Source organism: Callorhinchus milii, unplaced genomic scaffold (assembly GCF_018977255.1).
Source record: "Callorhinchus milii isolate IMCB2004 unplaced genomic scaffold, IMCB_Cmil_1.0 Scaffold20, whole genome shotgun sequence".
Classification (NCBI taxonomy): Eukaryota; Metazoa; Chordata; class Chondrichthyes; order Chimaeriformes; family Callorhinchidae; genus Callorhinchus; species Callorhinchus milii.
Window position 1 is genome coordinate 10,513,490 of NW_024704761.1, and position 17,068 is coordinate 10,530,557.

At 42.2% G+C, this 17,068-nt stretch overlaps 1 protein-coding gene across 1 annotated transcript; it reads left to right on the forward strand.

The window, feature by feature from the left end:
• Positions 1–260: 260 nt before the first annotated feature.
• Positions 261–12,955, forward strand: tekt3 (tektin 3). Its single transcript, XM_007888450.2, has 8 exons — positions 261–297; positions 2,424–3,017; positions 4,072–4,155; positions 4,308–4,378; positions 5,828–5,971; positions 7,997–8,219; positions 10,201–10,355; positions 12,319–12,955. The coding sequence occupies exons 2-8, from the start codon at positions 2,463–2,465 to the stop codon at positions 12,533–12,535; spliced, it is 1,449 nt and encodes a 482-aa protein (XP_007886641.1). The 5' UTR covers positions 261–297; positions 2,424–2,462; the 3' UTR covers positions 12,536–12,955.
• The last annotated feature ends 4,113 nt before the right edge of the window (positions 12,956–17,068 follow it).

The following is a 17,068-nucleotide window of genomic DNA, read 5'->3' on the forward strand; positions in this document are numbered from 1 at the left end:
CTGTGTATGTCAAGCCATGGCAACAAGACAACTCCACTTGACATGGACATGGTGCAGCCTAACCTGTTGGCCTGGTCCCGCCTCGCATGAGCTCCCATTTGCTGGCGTTTGACAGTCGCCCTTCTGGAGTGGCCGAAGCCGCGGTCAATCACACACATCGCCTTCAAATCCTCCGCCCACCGCTCCAGGACAAAGCAGGTTTGGGTGACTGAGCAGCAACCTTCCCAGCTCTGAACCTTCTTCATCAGAGAAAAAGCCGGTGAATCAGCTCCCAGAGACAGCAGGACCCACTGTCTGGTCAGTAGGTGCAATATATACTTTGTTCGTGATTTAAGGCTTTCTATAAAACTTTTTTTTTTCTTAATTTCCTTCGGTGGAATTACAGCAACTTTATTTTTTTTTCGTTTCAAAAGTCCTCAGTTGCTGGTTGCGAACTCACCCAAGTCTGTCTGGGTCAGTAAATTGGAATCATTCGGTATCAGGCGACCGGGGAGAAAAAAAAATATGCATTGAATAATTGGCGATTAACAACAGAAAGTACTGTTGCTGGAATAGGCCAGCCATAACTATAATTTTTGGGGGAGACTGATGTAAACGGATCAGGACTCTCAAGGCTAGGACGTGGGTAAGCAATGGAAACGGTTATCATGGGATGGATGTATAAGAGCCACCTTTCCCTTAGCCTGGCTCAGTCGATAGTCCTCTTGACTCTGGGTCAGAAGGTTGTGGGTTCAAACCCCACGTTGGGACTTTGAGTTCATAGTCTAGCCAAAACGCTGAATTGTCATCGTTAAACTCAGGTCTCTCTGTCTGTTTCAGGTGGAAGTTAAAGATCCTGTGACGCTATTTAAAAAAGAGAAGGGGGTTTCTCCTGGTATCCTGGCCAACAATCCCCCAGAAAAATATGATCATTCACCCTACTGCATGACTGTTTGTGGGTCTCTGCCATGTATACATCAGCTGCCTTGTTCACCAAAAATACTATGATAATATGGCACTTTATCAAAACAAGGATTATTATTAATATGCAGGTTTCCAGGTTTTACCTGGATTAATGATTGGAGGCTACAATCAAATAATCACATTCTTGAGATATTTGACCCAAGCAGTGTACATAAGAATGTCTGCACCAAATTACTAGAATTATGTGAATTATTCCAATAATGGCATAGTTCAGTATAAATATTATAAATCGTTTTGCTTTACTCTTTGTATTTTAGTTTCTCTCTATCTAACTCTAGCAATAGTGAAGTGTAGTGACTATGTGTTTGCAGACAAAGCAGTAGTCAATTTTCACATGGCAAGATAATAATAATAATCCTTGCATTTGATATAGCGCTTTTCACGTCGGGAGGACGTCCCAAAGCGCTTCACAGAACACACTGTAAAGTGAATTGACTGTATATTTGTGGGCGAACGCGGCAGCCAATTGCGCACAGCAATGTCCCACAAACAGTCTTAGATTGAAAATGACCAATTTATTATTGTTTTTGGTTTTGGAGGGATTATTATTAGGCTCTGTGTGGAGTAAGGAAACTTGCCCAAGGTTTCGCCCTCTGCCTGGAATTGAACTCAGGTCTCTCGCTTGCAAAGCGAGTGCTCTAACCACTGAGCTACAGGACTTCACCTGCATAAATGCAGCTCTTGTCCTGCCAGCCTAGACTGCACGCTCAAAGTGCTGACAGAAGGTTTGAAGTCCTAACCTAGAGCTACGGTGACATCTTTCTCTTTCTTCACTCTTTTCTCTGTAGAATATCAGACCAACCCTTTTGGATTGGTGCGATATTCATAAAAGGCGTCTTTCACTAAAATCAGGAGATAGAGCCATTTGGTTGAAAAATTATGTGCTTATCTTCACGGCACCACATTTTCACCCAAGTGATACTACACTTACCAATCAACAACAACAAAAACAACGTTACATTTGTAAAGCGCCTTTCATGTCGGGAGGACATCCCAAGGTGCTGAACAGGCGGGTATCAGGACGGGGACAGGCAGGGTTGGGATGAGGGAGGGCAGAGAGGTAGGAGGGCAGCTGAAGGCACAATATGATCCAATACACAAAACATCCAATGTGAGAAACCCAAGCAGCAAACTGTTCTGGATTTCAAGCAGAGTTTTGTTGGAAGAGGTGTGTTGCTTGTCCACTGTTGCTTAGTGTTCTGATCCGCCACATGTTAAACAGTAACACGCTCAGTACTTTCATTACTTTTCTGTGTGATATCACCTAATGAACCATAGCAGAGAATTGCAGAACTTTTCAATACAGAAGATCCATTATTCCTATATTGACTCTGTAAGAGCTACCTGTTTAGACTCACTCCCCTGCCTTTCTCACATACCTTTTTTGCATTTTGTCCATTTCAAATCTTTGTCTAATGATTGTGACAACAAACACGTTTAGATGTAATCGTTTTATTTAGTTTCTAGGTGTAGGCAACGTGGAACTCTTAGACTCCAGAATGAAGACTATCTATACTAGGCCCAGGACAGCTGGGTCTAACTTTCTACCAGCTATATCTGCGATGGCATCAAGCTACAGGGGCCAGAATCCTCTTAACTCCGTCACCCATAGTTTAATTATGCCTTGGAGACCCAATACCTATTACAAAGTGGCTTCCATGGTTCCTTCTCTGGCCTCATTCTCCAAGAATGTTCCCGAGGTTATTCAAGCTAAGCCCCATTCTCCGTCAAACAGAATGGTGCTGTTCACCAGGTATTCTCCTCAGGATTGGCATCTGTCCAACCAGAACAACTACAGGGAATCCGAGTCTTCCAGGCACAGCGCAGTGAGGCTAAGGGTGGACACCGCACGTCTGATCCAGGACAAGGAACAGATCACCAGGAAGATTCAGTCTGAGACCAGCAAGAACTTGGGAGAGCGTGTCAGTGATATTGTCTACTGGAAATCCGAACTAACTCATGAGACTGATCAGGTCATCAGAGAGATCCACGCACTCACAGAGGCGAAGAAGCGATTGGAACGGTCCTTGGCAGAAACTGAGAGTCCTCTACAGGTAATGTACTGCGAATGTTAATAATAACATTCCTTGCATTTGACATAGCGCATTATCACACCTTCGAGACGTCTCAAAGCACTTCGCAGAATGCACTGTAATGTGAATAGATTGTATATTTTGTGGGGGAAATTTAAATAATCCAGTTATTTGACATTGCCTTCCATTAAAGTGCTATATTTTAATTATGCATTAATAAAGTCAGATATTCCATTTTGAATACTTGCACTATATTTTAGAAACAGAAAAGAGTTGGTAGCTCTATTTGCCTGTCTTTAGTTATGTTGTTTCTCCTATCTGATCACATTCTCCTATCTGATTAAGGCTTCTTACCTAGACTGAGCAAGCAGGCAATCAACCTGTGATCTTGTGGCTTCGTTCATGAGTTACCCTCGTTGCTATAGAAGAGTTCAAATCTCTAACAAGCGGAATATAAAGGAGTAGCCCAATGGGACTGGGATTTAAATCAAATAACATTTACATTGTGTAGAGTTGTTGTAAGGTTTCAAAGTCTAGATGGCTGAATAATAATAAGAAACTTGTATATTTTAGCACCTTATATAAACACACTTTATAACAATTAATGTCAATTGGCATAACTGTTTGTGTAAACGAGGTAGCCGTTTGTGCCTGTAAGTAGCCATATGGCAAATACTTGGCGAATTATTGGTTAGGACACTGGGAGAACTCCATTTTTTTAAAAGTTTCACACAAAGTCTTTAATACTGATCAGTCATACAGACGTAGTTTAACATGTCATCACTAATAATGCGGTACTCCTTCCAATATTACACGGGGGGGGGGGTCAGACTTAAGTGAGAGCTCCGAGGATGAGGTGGGGCTTGAACCCACAACCTTCTAACCCAGAATCAAGCATGCTACCAATTGAGCTAGGGTATCTCTGCTCGAAAAGGATGTGTTAGACAAACAATACATTCAGTGGTAGCATCAACAACCAATAAAATGTTGCTGAGATTTGATAAGACAATAATTATATATCATAATGTTAAAGAACAAATTTTGCATTAGTCTTCTCTATCTGTGTCAATGACAGGTGGCCCAGGAATGCTTGTACCACCGAGAGAAGAGGATGGGTATAGATCTGGTGCATGATGATGTTGAGAAACTGCTGCTGAAGGTGCGTGTAATCCACTCGGAACCCCACCACCACCACCCACCCCCCCACCATCCCCCTCCCCCACCCCGACTTTCTCTCTCAATCACAATTCGATTTGTGGCTCTTTTTGCTGAAGTGAGTAACGGTCTGAATATTTGGCTGGTTTTCAATAGGAAGTTGATTGTATAAAGTCGTGTCAAGAAAGAATGAGAAGACATCTCAACAGGACAATAACCCAGCTCGCGTAAGGATCATAATTTGACAGTGTGACCACAAGGAAAAGCATGGAAAAAGCTTGAATAATGACCCAGCCAAAGGCATTAAATCAGCACTAGATTCAGAGAATGTTATAGCTCAGAAAAAGGCCTATGGCTCATCAAGTCTGCACTGGTGTTTTTCTCCACATGAGCTTCCCAGTCTCATCCCAATCTGCTGCTCACTCCTCCATAACCTTTAATATTCTTCTTTTACGTACATAGAATTACATACAAAAAGACGTACAGCACCAAAACACTCCACCAAATCAGATTGGGTAATTAGATTTGAAGGGACAGGGGGAGGGAGGATTGTAGAGAAATAGACATCGGAGATTCGGAGCTTTGTTCTGTACCTAACAGTGATACACCAGGCCTGGGTGCTGACACCTGAAGGTGCTTTGAGTGGATGCATGCTCTAAAATCTTGATGCTTCATTAAACACAAATGTCCTTTAGGTATTAACCCAGAGCTTAAGATGTTAGCTGGAGGTCAGTCAGTATTTTGCAAGCAATCAATTTACCAAACAGTGCCTGGGAAGTGATTGATAGGTTGATGAGCTGTGTTGTAGTAGGTAACTTGTGACATCTGAGGAGGTTAGTGATTGTTACATTTGCTGTAATATGGCGACCTCCACAGTAGGGGCAATGGTTCCAGGGAGTAAATTCTTTCAATTAAATTTGATTCCCAGCAGGGCGAAATGTTAGGCAAGTTTCCATTACTCCACGCGCCTCTGTTTACCGAGCAGTAAACAGGAACCCAGTTGTTAGTTGATTGGCGGGCCATTTTTCTGGGGGTTATAATCCCTTAAAAAATATATACGGTATAAAAAAAATAATTTGGTCACTCATGACTGTTTGTGGGACACTGATGTATGAAATTTACTGCCGCGTTTCACTTTACAGTATATTCGGTGAAGCGCTTTGAGATGTTTCGAAGAATAAGGTGCTGTATCAAATGCAGCGATTATGATAATAATAATCCTTGCATTTGATATATTGCCTTACCACGTCTTCGAGACATCTCAAAGCGCTTCACAGAATTGACTGCATACTTTGTGGTGAAACGCGGCAGCTGATTGCGCACAGCAGTGTCCCACAGACAGTCGTGGATTGAGTGACCACATTTTTTTTTATAGGGACTATTATCCCCAGAAAAGAGATTCGTCAATCGACTAACAACGGGATATTATTATTATTCCAATTTTTAAATTTAGCTCCTATGTTTGTCTGTTAACAAATTCATTTGAAAACAAGTCATCTGGACAGAATTAGTTTTGTATTGCTCTAATTTGTAATGCCTCTGCACGAAGGCCATTGATGTTGACCCATAGATTGTGGCTCCCATCCTGTCTGCGCTAGAGGTGCATCTGCTGCGTTTGCTGTGCATGTTAGTTCAGGGATTGCCCTATGATTAAGTAAGTATGTTTGTATTCGTAGATCAAATCGGGCAGCCCAGCATGAGCTGGAAAGAGACCTCAGTGACAAAAGCATGGCTCAGAGAATTGACGACAAATGTCACCAGCTACGCAACACATCAGATGGGATCAGTTACTACAGGGGTGTGGAACGTGTAGATGCCACGTGAGTTTTTACACCACTGTACACTGATCTGTCGCTTGTTACCAAAGGAAGGTTTGTAAATTGAGAATTCTTGAACTAGAAATCGAGTTCCCTTGAATGATTTCACCAGCGTTGTGGCTTCATCCAGCGGGATAGAGCGTGTGTGCTGAAACTCAGTTGGAGGAGATTCTGGGCATTAGTTTCCTCCTGGCTCACTGATTCCCTCTCACACTGATGAGATCCATTCATAAAATGGGTCAATAGCCTATATGTAACTTAACACTTTGAAACTCGACAGGATTTATTCTCTGCTTGTATTTGGCAGTGCACACTTGGAATGGGATTTTCCAAAGCTAAACTCATGCCTAGAAAATACATAATGTGTTCTCAGAGGTCCAATGGATTACTCATGCATTAACAATTGTTGGGATAGTTTAAAACGGTTTCATTCTCCAACAACCGTTCATCCACTATCTTGCTTGTAGGGCGGTGTTTGACTGGAGTTATGTGGCCTTGGACACTGGTTTTGTTGGCCATCAGCCTAGACTGACACTCCAGTCCAGTCAATGGGTGAGACCTGCAATGTCAGAATGTTTTAGACAAGGCTGAGGTCCTGTCTGTACCTGTAGAGGTCGACGTTAAGATCTGTTACATGGCACTACTCAAAAAGAAAAGGGGTCTTGGCCAATAATTCTCCAGATATAATTGGCGATTCACTTTATGACTGTTCATGGGACATTGCTGTGCACAAAATGACTGTCACACATGCTTACAATAAACAGTCAGTGATCTTGATAGTAATAATGTGAAGTGCTTTGGGACATTTTGATAGATAAAGTGCTTTATATAAAAATGCCAATCCTGCATAGCTTTGGGTCCTCACATGCAACACTCCTGCACCTTTGGAGTACTGCATGCATTAATATATTCATGGCACATTAAAATATTCATGGTATTCATTAACTCATTAAGCATATTCATTAATATATTCATTTAGCAGTGACTGGTCTTTTGACACATATCCATATCAGTTTATCTTGCGGCAGTGGGAAAATCATGGAATCAATATCATTGATTTGTGATACTTCAGAGACATCAATGAGGTTTCACACTGATTTTATATCACACATTCTGATCCATATAAAACAATACACCAAACAAGTTGCCTTCTATTCTGTCAGCAGCAATGAAATTCATGTTGATGGTGGTAACTAAGCTGTGATCATATCAGAATATGCAGAATCCTGAAATTCACACAACCCTCTCCCTAGCAATGGAGCAGTTCCAAATTTAGTCTCAATTCAAGGATTTTCCAAAATTCTGAGCGATCTTATATTTTTAGATCAATGATTTTAAGACCATGAGACATTTCAGGGACAGGAAATGGGCAAGATAAATAATCCTTGTATTTGATGTAGAATGTATAAAGCTGAAATGTCTCAGAGCACTTCAGTAATTGTGGAGTACTGTAGCTCAGTAGATAGAGCATTAGCCTCGCAAGCAAGAAACCTGGGTTCAATTCCCGGCAGGGCGAAACCTTGGGCAAGTTTCCTTACTTCACATACCTGATAATAATCCCTCAAGACAAAAAAACAATAATGAATTGGTCACTGAATCCACAACTGTTTGTGGGACGCTGCTGTGCTCAATTGGCTGCCACATTTTGCCCCAAATATAAATCAATTCACTCAACAGTATATGCTGTGAAGCGCTTTGAGATGTCTAGAAGACGTGAAAAGTGCTATATCAAATGCAAGGATTATTATTATTGTTGTTGTTAAGTGTGGTGACTTTTTGCAGACAAACATGGCAGCCAATATTTGCACAGCAAAGTCACAGAAACAGGTAAGAAATGAATGTTCAAGTTATCTGGAGCATTTTGGACAGGACACCAAGGGAAGCTCCTTTTTCTTTACACGGGACCATTAGCGTCAAGGGCAGGAAGGTCACACTGCCAGCGCAGGTATCTAAGAAGTTGTTGAGGATTTTGTTGAGCTTCAGTCTGATTGAATACAATCCCTTTAACTGTATCCTTAATTCCTACAGAATTTCAGTTCCAGAGTCTTGGGCCAAATTTACAGACGACAACGTCTTACGATCCCAGAGTGAAAGGAGCACATCCGCTAAACTCCGAGATGACATAGAAAATCTCCTTAATGCGACTTCTAACGAGCTGTGGAGCCAGTTCAACGCAGTGAACGTATCATTCACACACCGCATCTCGGAGACAGCCAATGCCAAGAACAAACTGCAGACACATCTTGCTAAGGTAATCGAAACGTAGTAACATAGAAACAGGAGGAGGCCATTCAGCCCCTCGAGCCTGTTCCGCCATTCTATTCGATTGTGGCTGATCTGTTCCTCAAGTCCAATTACCCGCCTTTGCCTCTTGTCCCTTAATATCCTGACCTAACAAATGTCCATCCACCTCAGCCTTGAAAATGTGAATGGATCCAGCCCCCTCAGCCCCTTTTTGTAATAATAATTACACAGAGGAGTCAGGTTAATGTGCTGACAGGAGCTGTTTATCATCCCTCAGGCAGTATTGTGAGCTGTGTAAAAGCATATTTATTTCATGTCCAAAGCCACGCAAGCATTTATTTCAAATTTACATTAGCCAACAACTTTATCAAATAAATACCATTACATCAGCAGAACATTTTTAAGATAGACTGAAGGAATCGCTTACCTTAGCCTCAGTGATTGCACTTCACATTTGCCCACAAAGCATATCTACACAGAGTATATCCTGTGAAACACTTTACAGTATGTCCATGAAAGATACTGGACCAAATGTAAGGAATAATAATAAGACTTGCATTTGTCATACCGTCTTTGACACGTCTCAGGTGCTTCACAGAATATATTATACATTAAAGATTACAATTATATACATTCATGTAATCTTCGCAAAAGCCCATCTTTGTAATTTTGTGTGCTTATTATCTACAAGCTGCAGATCATCCAAAACTCTGCAGCTCGTGTACTCTCGCGCACCATCACTCCCACCCTCGCCCGACTCCATCGGCTCCCCATCCCCCAGAGGATCGAGTTCAAGATCCTCGTCCTCACCTTTAAGGCCATCCATGGCCTTGCCCCCTCCTACCTCTCTGACCTACTGACTCCCTACCAACCTGCCCGCTCCCTCTGCTCACCGGGCACCGGCTGCTCCATGTCTCCCACCCAACCCACCCTACCATCAGTGGCCGGGCTTTCAGCCTCTCTGCCCTCACACTCTGGAACTCCATCCCGGGGTCCCTTCCCCTCGCTTCCTCCCTCGCTTCCTTCAAGGCCGGTCTCAAGACCCTTCTCTTCGACCGTGCCTTTGGTCTCCCTCCCATCTCTCTGCCTTCCCTCACCCCTACTCCACCCCTCCCCCATACTCGGGCCCCGACACCTGACTGTTCAGCGTTTTGGGACATCCTCCCGACGTGAAAGGCGCTCTATAAATGTAAGTTTGTTGTTGTTGTTGATAACAAAGTGTCAGCTTGCATATTTACTCTCGAATCTTGGCATTTGGAATAGAACTTTGGAAAATGTGAACATTTTGGGAAACACTTAAATGTTGGAAAATTACTTGCAACAGTTTGATTGTAAAGTTAGACATTTTGTAGCAACTTATACACTTACATACTTCCACAATGTTAAAATGTTTAGCAACTGCTTTTACCTGTTGAAGATCTCAAAATTGGAATTTCATAATTGTTGATGTAAATGAGCATATTCAAAGATGAACAGAGTAAATAGTCAGATGTGCATAAATCTATGCTGATTTAGCAGCAAATTTTAAGATCCACATATTTCGGGTGATTTTCAGCATTCAAACATATTTGATAGTATTTTATTTCCCAAAATATTAAATGGCATCAGACACAGGGAGTAGCTTTTCTGTTTGATTTCTCTAATTAAATAATGCTTTCATTGAACAAAGTCAAACAGTAAGTAAACCTATTCAGGGTTTACATGTGCATGAAATATAACATGCAACTGTAATAATCCCTTCAAAAAAATAATAATTTGCTGACTTCAGTCCACGGCTGTTTGTGGGACGCTGCTGTGTGCAATTGGCTGCCACGTTTCGCCACAAAATATACAGTCAATTCACTTTACAGTATATGCTGTGAAGCGCTTTGAGACGTTTCGAAGACGTGATAAGGTGCTATATCAAATACAAGGATTATTATTATATTAATAACATCAGGAGTTGTAAGGATGCCGACTGTGATTTCCTGGTTTCTCTTCTTATTCAGACTCTGCAGGAGATCTTTCAAACTGAAATGACAATTCAGGGCATCAAAAGGGCAATCAAAGATAAGGAAGCACCGCTGAAGGTGGCTCAGACTCGCTTGGATGAACGTACAAGGAGACCGAACGTGGAACTGTGCCGTGACCCTGTCCAGCATCGGTAAGTCAGTAAATGGAGAGCTCTCTCTCTCACACACACACAGAGTAAGATTGATCACCACATTCAAGTTTCTGCCAAATGTTATGTTATTTGTTTGAGCGTTGGGTGTGCAAATTGACTGTGTACAAGTTCACCCATAATTACACACTTTACAGTAATTCCTGTGAGGGACGTTGAGATGTCTCGATGACATGATAATAATAATAATAATAATCCTTGCATTTGATATAGCGCTTTTCACGTCGGGAGGACGTCCCAAAGCGCTTCACAGAATATACTGTAAAGTGAATTGACTGTATATTTGTGGGCGAACGCGGCAGCCAATTGCGCACAGCAATGTCCCACAAACAGTCGTAGATTGAAAATGACCAATTTATTATTATTATTGGTTTTTGGAGGGATTATTATTAGGCGTGTGGAGTAAGGAAACTTGCCCAAGGTTTGGCCCTCTGCCTGGAATTGAACTCAGGTCTCTCACTTGCAAAGCGAGTGCTCTAACCACTGAGCTACAGGACTCCACGGAAGGGTATCAAATGCAAAAAATATTTATTCTATTTATTATTTGCTGAGGTGTGGTGTCAGCAAGTAATAAATAACTAAGATTTTCTGGGAGTAAAATTGAAGATCTCGACAGATGCGGGCACTCAAGAAAATGATAATTAATCTGAAATAAAACTAGGGTCACTAAGCAGAGGAGAAAAAGAGGCACAAATCCCAGGATTCAGAGAGAAGGGTTTTTTGTTTGCCTACTAGGGGGCACAAAAATAAATAAGAATCCTTGTATTCGATATAGCATCTTATCGTGTCGTCGAGGTGTCTCAAAGTGTTTCACAGAATATATTGTGAAGTGAATTGACTGTATATTTTGTGGGCGAAAGGCACAACTCAATCTCGGAAGACAGAAGTTGAACACAGAATTTAGATTGAATCACTTTACACAGCAACTGGTGAATGGGCCACACAGGGAATGGATGAGGGCAGATTGTTCCAATAAATTTGAGATGGAGTTAGACAGCTAACAGGTGAAAGATTGAAGAAATGAAAGCTAGAGCAATGCTGAACGGCCCTTTGCATGCCTACGTATTTCATCTGACAAAATTTGAGTCAGAACTGTTACCAGGAGGAGTTAAAGTATAAAAATAAATATTTCAGTGACATTAATAATTAAAGGTGAATAGAACGCCAGGGGTGAATTCTTCAATGACATTTTACTCACCCACTTTTTTATTATTGTTTAATATGTATGAGCTGTTTCGTGTCCAGTTGGGGTCAAAACGTTTTGTTGGACTCTTCTGTGACAATTACTACATCAAGGTGTGTGCCAACCTGGCTCAGTTGGCAGCATTCCCATCTCTTAGTCAGAAAGTTGTGGATTCAAAATCCATCTGGATTTTGGATTTTAGGTTGCCACTTCATTGCAGTGTTGGGGAAGCACTGCATTTTCATTGGTGCCGTCCTTCAGATGAGACGTTAAGCCGAGGTTCTGACTGCCTGTTAAAGATCCCGCAGCATTATTCAAAAAGAGAAGGAACTTTCTCCCAGTGTCCTGGCTGACAATCCCCCATGTAAAATTGGTCATTCGCCAAGGGCTGTTTTTGGGACATTGTTGTACGCAAATTGGCTGTCACATTCACAAAATACAAAGTGTACTGAATGTACTGTACAAATGTATCGTATCAAGAATTTTGAGACATCCTCGTGATGTGAAAGGCGCTATATCAAATGCAAGGATTATTAATAATAATAATCCTTGCATTTGATATAGCGCCTTATCAGGTCTTCAAAACATCTCAAAGCGCAAAATGTACTGTAAAGGGAATTGACTGTATATTTTGTGGTCAATAATATATTATTATATCCTATGAAAGCAACAAAAGTAATAGTCACACTTGGGTTGCTCCATGTTTGACGTTTGATTCTTACAAAGTATTGCCCGCCCTTTCTTTCCTTTGTCTTTCTACAGCCTCGTTAATGAGGTGTGGACGCTGGACACATCCATCCAAACCCTACAGCAGAGATTGGAGGAGGCAGAGGACATGCTACAGATGCTGGTTCACACTAAGGCAGCCTTGGAGTACGATCTCTCCATTAAAGCAAACTCCTTGTTTGTTGATCAGGAAAAGTGCATGGGAATGCGCAAAACCTTCCCGAGCAGTCCGCGTCTAGTCGGATACATATAAAACCAGTCACGTTGCTTAGGCACGCAGGAGTTAATAAGCACTGTCACGGCTATGATTGTGTGAGGTCAGACAGAGACTGCCTCTAGTTCCCCCGCATTGCATGTTTGCCATCACCCCACTTTGAAATAAAGAGTCTGAATTTCTTAGCATCGAATGTTCCCAATAGAGCACCGGGTCTCCCATTGCCATCGACAGCAAGTTGTTACCATCAAACGATTGATAACACCACCTTTAAAATGAATCACTTTGCTGCTTTCAGACCCCTTGCACATGTACGGCCATTAAACATAGACCCCAGATCATTGCTCCCTGAATAATGGCAGTGGGAGCTTTGACTGGAGAAAGTGTCTGGGAGCAAAGTTACACAAAATTCAGGTTACAAAGGGGAATAAAATAATAATAATCCTTGCATTTGATACAGCGCCTTATCATGTCTTCTAGACGTCTCAAATGCGTCACAGAATATCCTGTAAAGTGAATTGACTGTATTTTATGGGCCAGATGCGGCAGCCAATTGCGCACAGCAGCGTCACACACAAACAGTCATGGATCGAAGTCACCAATTTATTATTATTAGTGGTGGTGGGAATGGGGAATTCTCTGCCACCATCATCGAGGTAGAGTCCACAAATTATTTTCAAAGCAATTTGTGTAAGTGATTGAAAGGAGAAATTATTGAAGTGTAGACACCGGCCACTGACCAAGAAGTTGTCTGCGATTGTATGAAGCCTGGTGACAGTCCACTGTAGAAATTAATTCTGCCATGCGCCTTTCATAGAATCATAGAATATTAAGAGACAGAAAGAGGCCATTCGACTTATTGGGCCTCTGCTGGCTCTTTGGAAGAGATACCGATTCAGTCCCACTCCCCCGCTTTTTCCCCATATCCTTACAAATTCTTACTTTTCAAGTAACTTCTCCAATTCCCTTTTGAAAGTTGTTATTGAATCTGTTTCCACCAATCTTGGAGTCCTGTAGCTCAGTGGTTAGAGCACTCGCTTTGCAAGCAAGAGACCTGAGTTCAATTCCAGGCAGAGGGTGAAACCTTGGGCAAGTTTCCTTACTCCACACAGAGCCTAATAATACGCCCTCCAAAACCAAAAACAATAATAAATTGGTCATTTTCAATCTACGACTGTTTGTGGGACATTGCTGTGCGCAATTGGCTGCTGCGTTCGCCCACAAATATACAGTCAATTCACTTTACAGTGTGTTTTGTGAAGCGCTTTGGGACGTCCTCCAGACGTGAAAAGCGCTATATCAAATGCAAGGATTATTATTATTATTATTTTTTCAGGCAGTGCATTCCAGACCGTAACAACCCTCTCATCAATTATTTTAAATCTATGTCCCCTGGTTTCCGATCCACTTGCAGTGGAAACAGTTTCAATTTCAAAGCAACGGGGTAAAATCTGCGGTGTTTCTTAACCAATTCCTTGTGTTAATTAGCATAAGGAATGAGGGTTGCGAAAACACTAGCAACCAACTGATCAGAAGGGGTGGCTCCCTGGGAACAGGGGTTCTGAGGGGCATTTGAGGTATAGGTTAATATTGATAAAGGCATTCTGGGGCAAATTAAAAAATAGGATAGATTTGCGGTGTTGCCCAATATTTCTTACACATGCTGGTAATGAAATCCCCAATTAGCCCCCTAGAATATGAGAGGGTGTAAAATGTAAGGGTGCCAAGGTTTTTTGAGGTGCTGTGCAGTATTAGTCAGCATTGCCATCCGTGAAAAGCTCCTCCCTTGGTTGATCTCTTGGATGAGGTGAATGGTTTGAAAGGTGATGTTCCTTTCAGTTGGTGTTGGTGGCAATTGAGCCCTTTGTTGAAGACACTTTGAAAATGATTGTAGTTTTGATCCTCTGCAATAAAAATATCCATTTGTGCTTTGAATTGTACTGCTTGTTATAACACAAATGATTTTGTAATCACCAAATGACTATTTTCTGCACCACCAGATCTTTTATTAAGTACCACCACAACCAGGTCACATTCCCACCTGGTACCCACACCACAGGAGATGTTCCACACAGCCTTTCTGTCACCACTTTGCACCTTTGCTTTTAATCGTGCGGTTTAATATCCATGAAATATAGATTTATTCCTCCTGGAGTGAAAGATGCTCTGCAAATGTAAAAAAGTATCTAAATGTAATTTGTTGTTTAACACAACCACTTTGCTTTAGTTCTAAATTGAAAATTATTCCTTAATTATCCCCGGCGATAATTAACGGAATGCATTTCAGAATATGCAAATTTTACCCCTTAGTTTATTTCACATCTCTAAGTGAGATGTGAATATGGTTTGCAAAAGAAGAATTGTCCTAAATGTCCTTCCATTCATATTTTCAAATTAATTCTGCCTCCAGTTTGTAACATTGACATTTATTAACTGATGGATTACAAAGTACAGCAGGCAACAATAAACACTTAATTTGTAAATGGGATGCAAGGAACTCTTAATTTCCACAAGCTTCAAATAAAAGTTTATTTGTTCCCAAGGAGTTGCCTTGTTGCACGTTCACAAATCTTCCACTTCATTTAGCTACTGGTTCGTTATTAAGAACTACGAAAAACTGGAATCAAAAACTGAATTTAAGTAGTTTCAGCAATTCTGCATGGACTTAAATTTTCAGGCGAAATGGTTTTATCACCAAAGTAAGACTTTGTGGAAATGAGTCCTGCAATCTATTGGTTAAAGCACTCATCTTGCAAGAAAGAAGACCCGGGTTCAATTACCAGGCAGGGTGAAATTGTTTCCTTAAGGCAAATTTCCTTAATCACACACCCAGCAGTAAGTAGGAATCTGGTTGTTAGTCGATTGGCGGATTGCTTTCCGGGGATAATAACCCCTCCAAAAAAAAAAGAATAATTTGGCCACTCAATCCATGACGGTTTGTGGGACACTGACGTGTGCAATTAGCTGCTGTGTTTCACCCACAAAATATACAGATAATAATAATCCTTGCATTTGATATAGAGCTTTTCACGTCTTCTAGACATCTCAAAGTGCTTCATAGAATAGACGGTAAAGTGAATTGACTGTATATTTGTGGGCAAAATGCGGCAGCCAATTGCGCACAGCAGCATCCCACAAACTGTTGTGGATTGAAATGACCAAGTTATTATTGTTTTTCTTTGAGGGATTATTATCAGGCGTGTGGAGTAAGGAAACTTGCCCACGGTTTCGCCCTGCCGGGAATCGATACCCAGGTCTCTCGCTTGCAAAGCGAGTGCTCTCACCACTGAGCTACAGGACTCCACTTTACATTTAAAGTTACACTTTAATTAACTTTACAATATATTCGGTGAAGTGCTTTAAGACACCACAAAAACATGATAAGTAGGCTTTGGGTTGTATCAAGAGGCAAAACCCTTTGGAATAGATTCAATATTTCAGGCAGATGATGCACATAGGCAAGGAGGTAAACCAAATTCCACCTTATTTGAGTTCAGCCAACAAAGTAACCAACAGCAACAAAAACGTACACAGAAGCAGAAGTAACCCAACAGCTTCTGAGTCAGAAGAGTAGATGTTTACAGACAGTACATTGTTCAGTGGAAACAAAGTAGTTGATTATTGCGCCTAAACATCCTCCAGTACAATACCAGGTTCATCCATTAAACTGGGTGGAGCACTTCTGTGGCCTGACATCATCCTCTAACAATACTCAACAACTCAATAGGTGTGTCTCACATTAAGTGAGACTCCCCTGATGTTCTATCAGCTGCTTGTCAGACCTCAGGAGCTGGATGAGCGCAAACTTCCTTAGGCTGAACGTTGACAAGACGGAAGCCATACTCTTTGGTTCTTGTCAACGTCTAAAATCTCACGGCTCTGAATCCGTATGCAACCTAGGCGTCAGGTTCGACCCCCAATTATCCTTTCTCCCCCACATCCAGTCCCTCACCAGCACCGCCTTCTACCACCTCTGACGCATCACCCGTCTCCGCCAATACCTCTCCCCAAAAGCCGCTGAAACTCTGGTCCATGCCTTTGTCACCTCTCGGCTGGACTACTCCAACGCCCTCCTCACTAGTCTCCCATCCACTACCATCCATAAAATCCAAATCATTCAAAACTCTGCCGCCCGCATTCTCACCTGCACAAAACTCCGCTCCCTGATCCCCCCAGTCCTTGCCAGACTGCACTGACTGCCTGTCCTTGTATTCAAGTCCCTGCACTCCTCTGCACCCCCCGACCTCTCTGACCTCCTCTCTCCTCAAAACAGTACTTGTTGCCTTCATTCCTCCGGGTTTGACCTCTTCCTTGTCCCCCGAGTCCTCCGCTCCACCCTTGGTGGCCGTGCCTTCAGCCACTATGCCCTGAGGCTCTGGAACTGCCTTCCTCACTCCCTTCGTCTCGCCCCCTCCCTTCCCATTTTCAGGTCTCTGCTGAAGACTTTTCTTTTCGACCGCGCCTTTGGTCACCTTCCTCCCCCTCCCCCTGGCTCCTCCCCTCCCCCTGGCTCGGCCCCGGGATCGGTTACTGTAAAGCGCTCTGAGACGCCGTCCGGTGTGGAGAGCGCTA

Excerpts from the sequence above, each read along its gene's own strand:
- tekt3 (XM_007888450.2), top strand. The coding sequence starts at position 2,463 with ATGAAGACTATCTATACTAGGCCCAGGACAGCTGGGTCTAACTTTCTA. Across the intron at positions 8,220-10,200 it reads TGCAGACACATCTTGCTAAG|ACTCTGCAGGAGATCTTTCA; the intron begins GTAATCGAAACG and ends CTTCTTATTCAG. Across the intron at positions 10,356-12,318 it reads CGTGACCCTGTCCAGCATCG|CCTCGTTAATGAGGTGTGGA; the intron begins GTAAGTCAGTAA and ends GTCTTTCTACAG.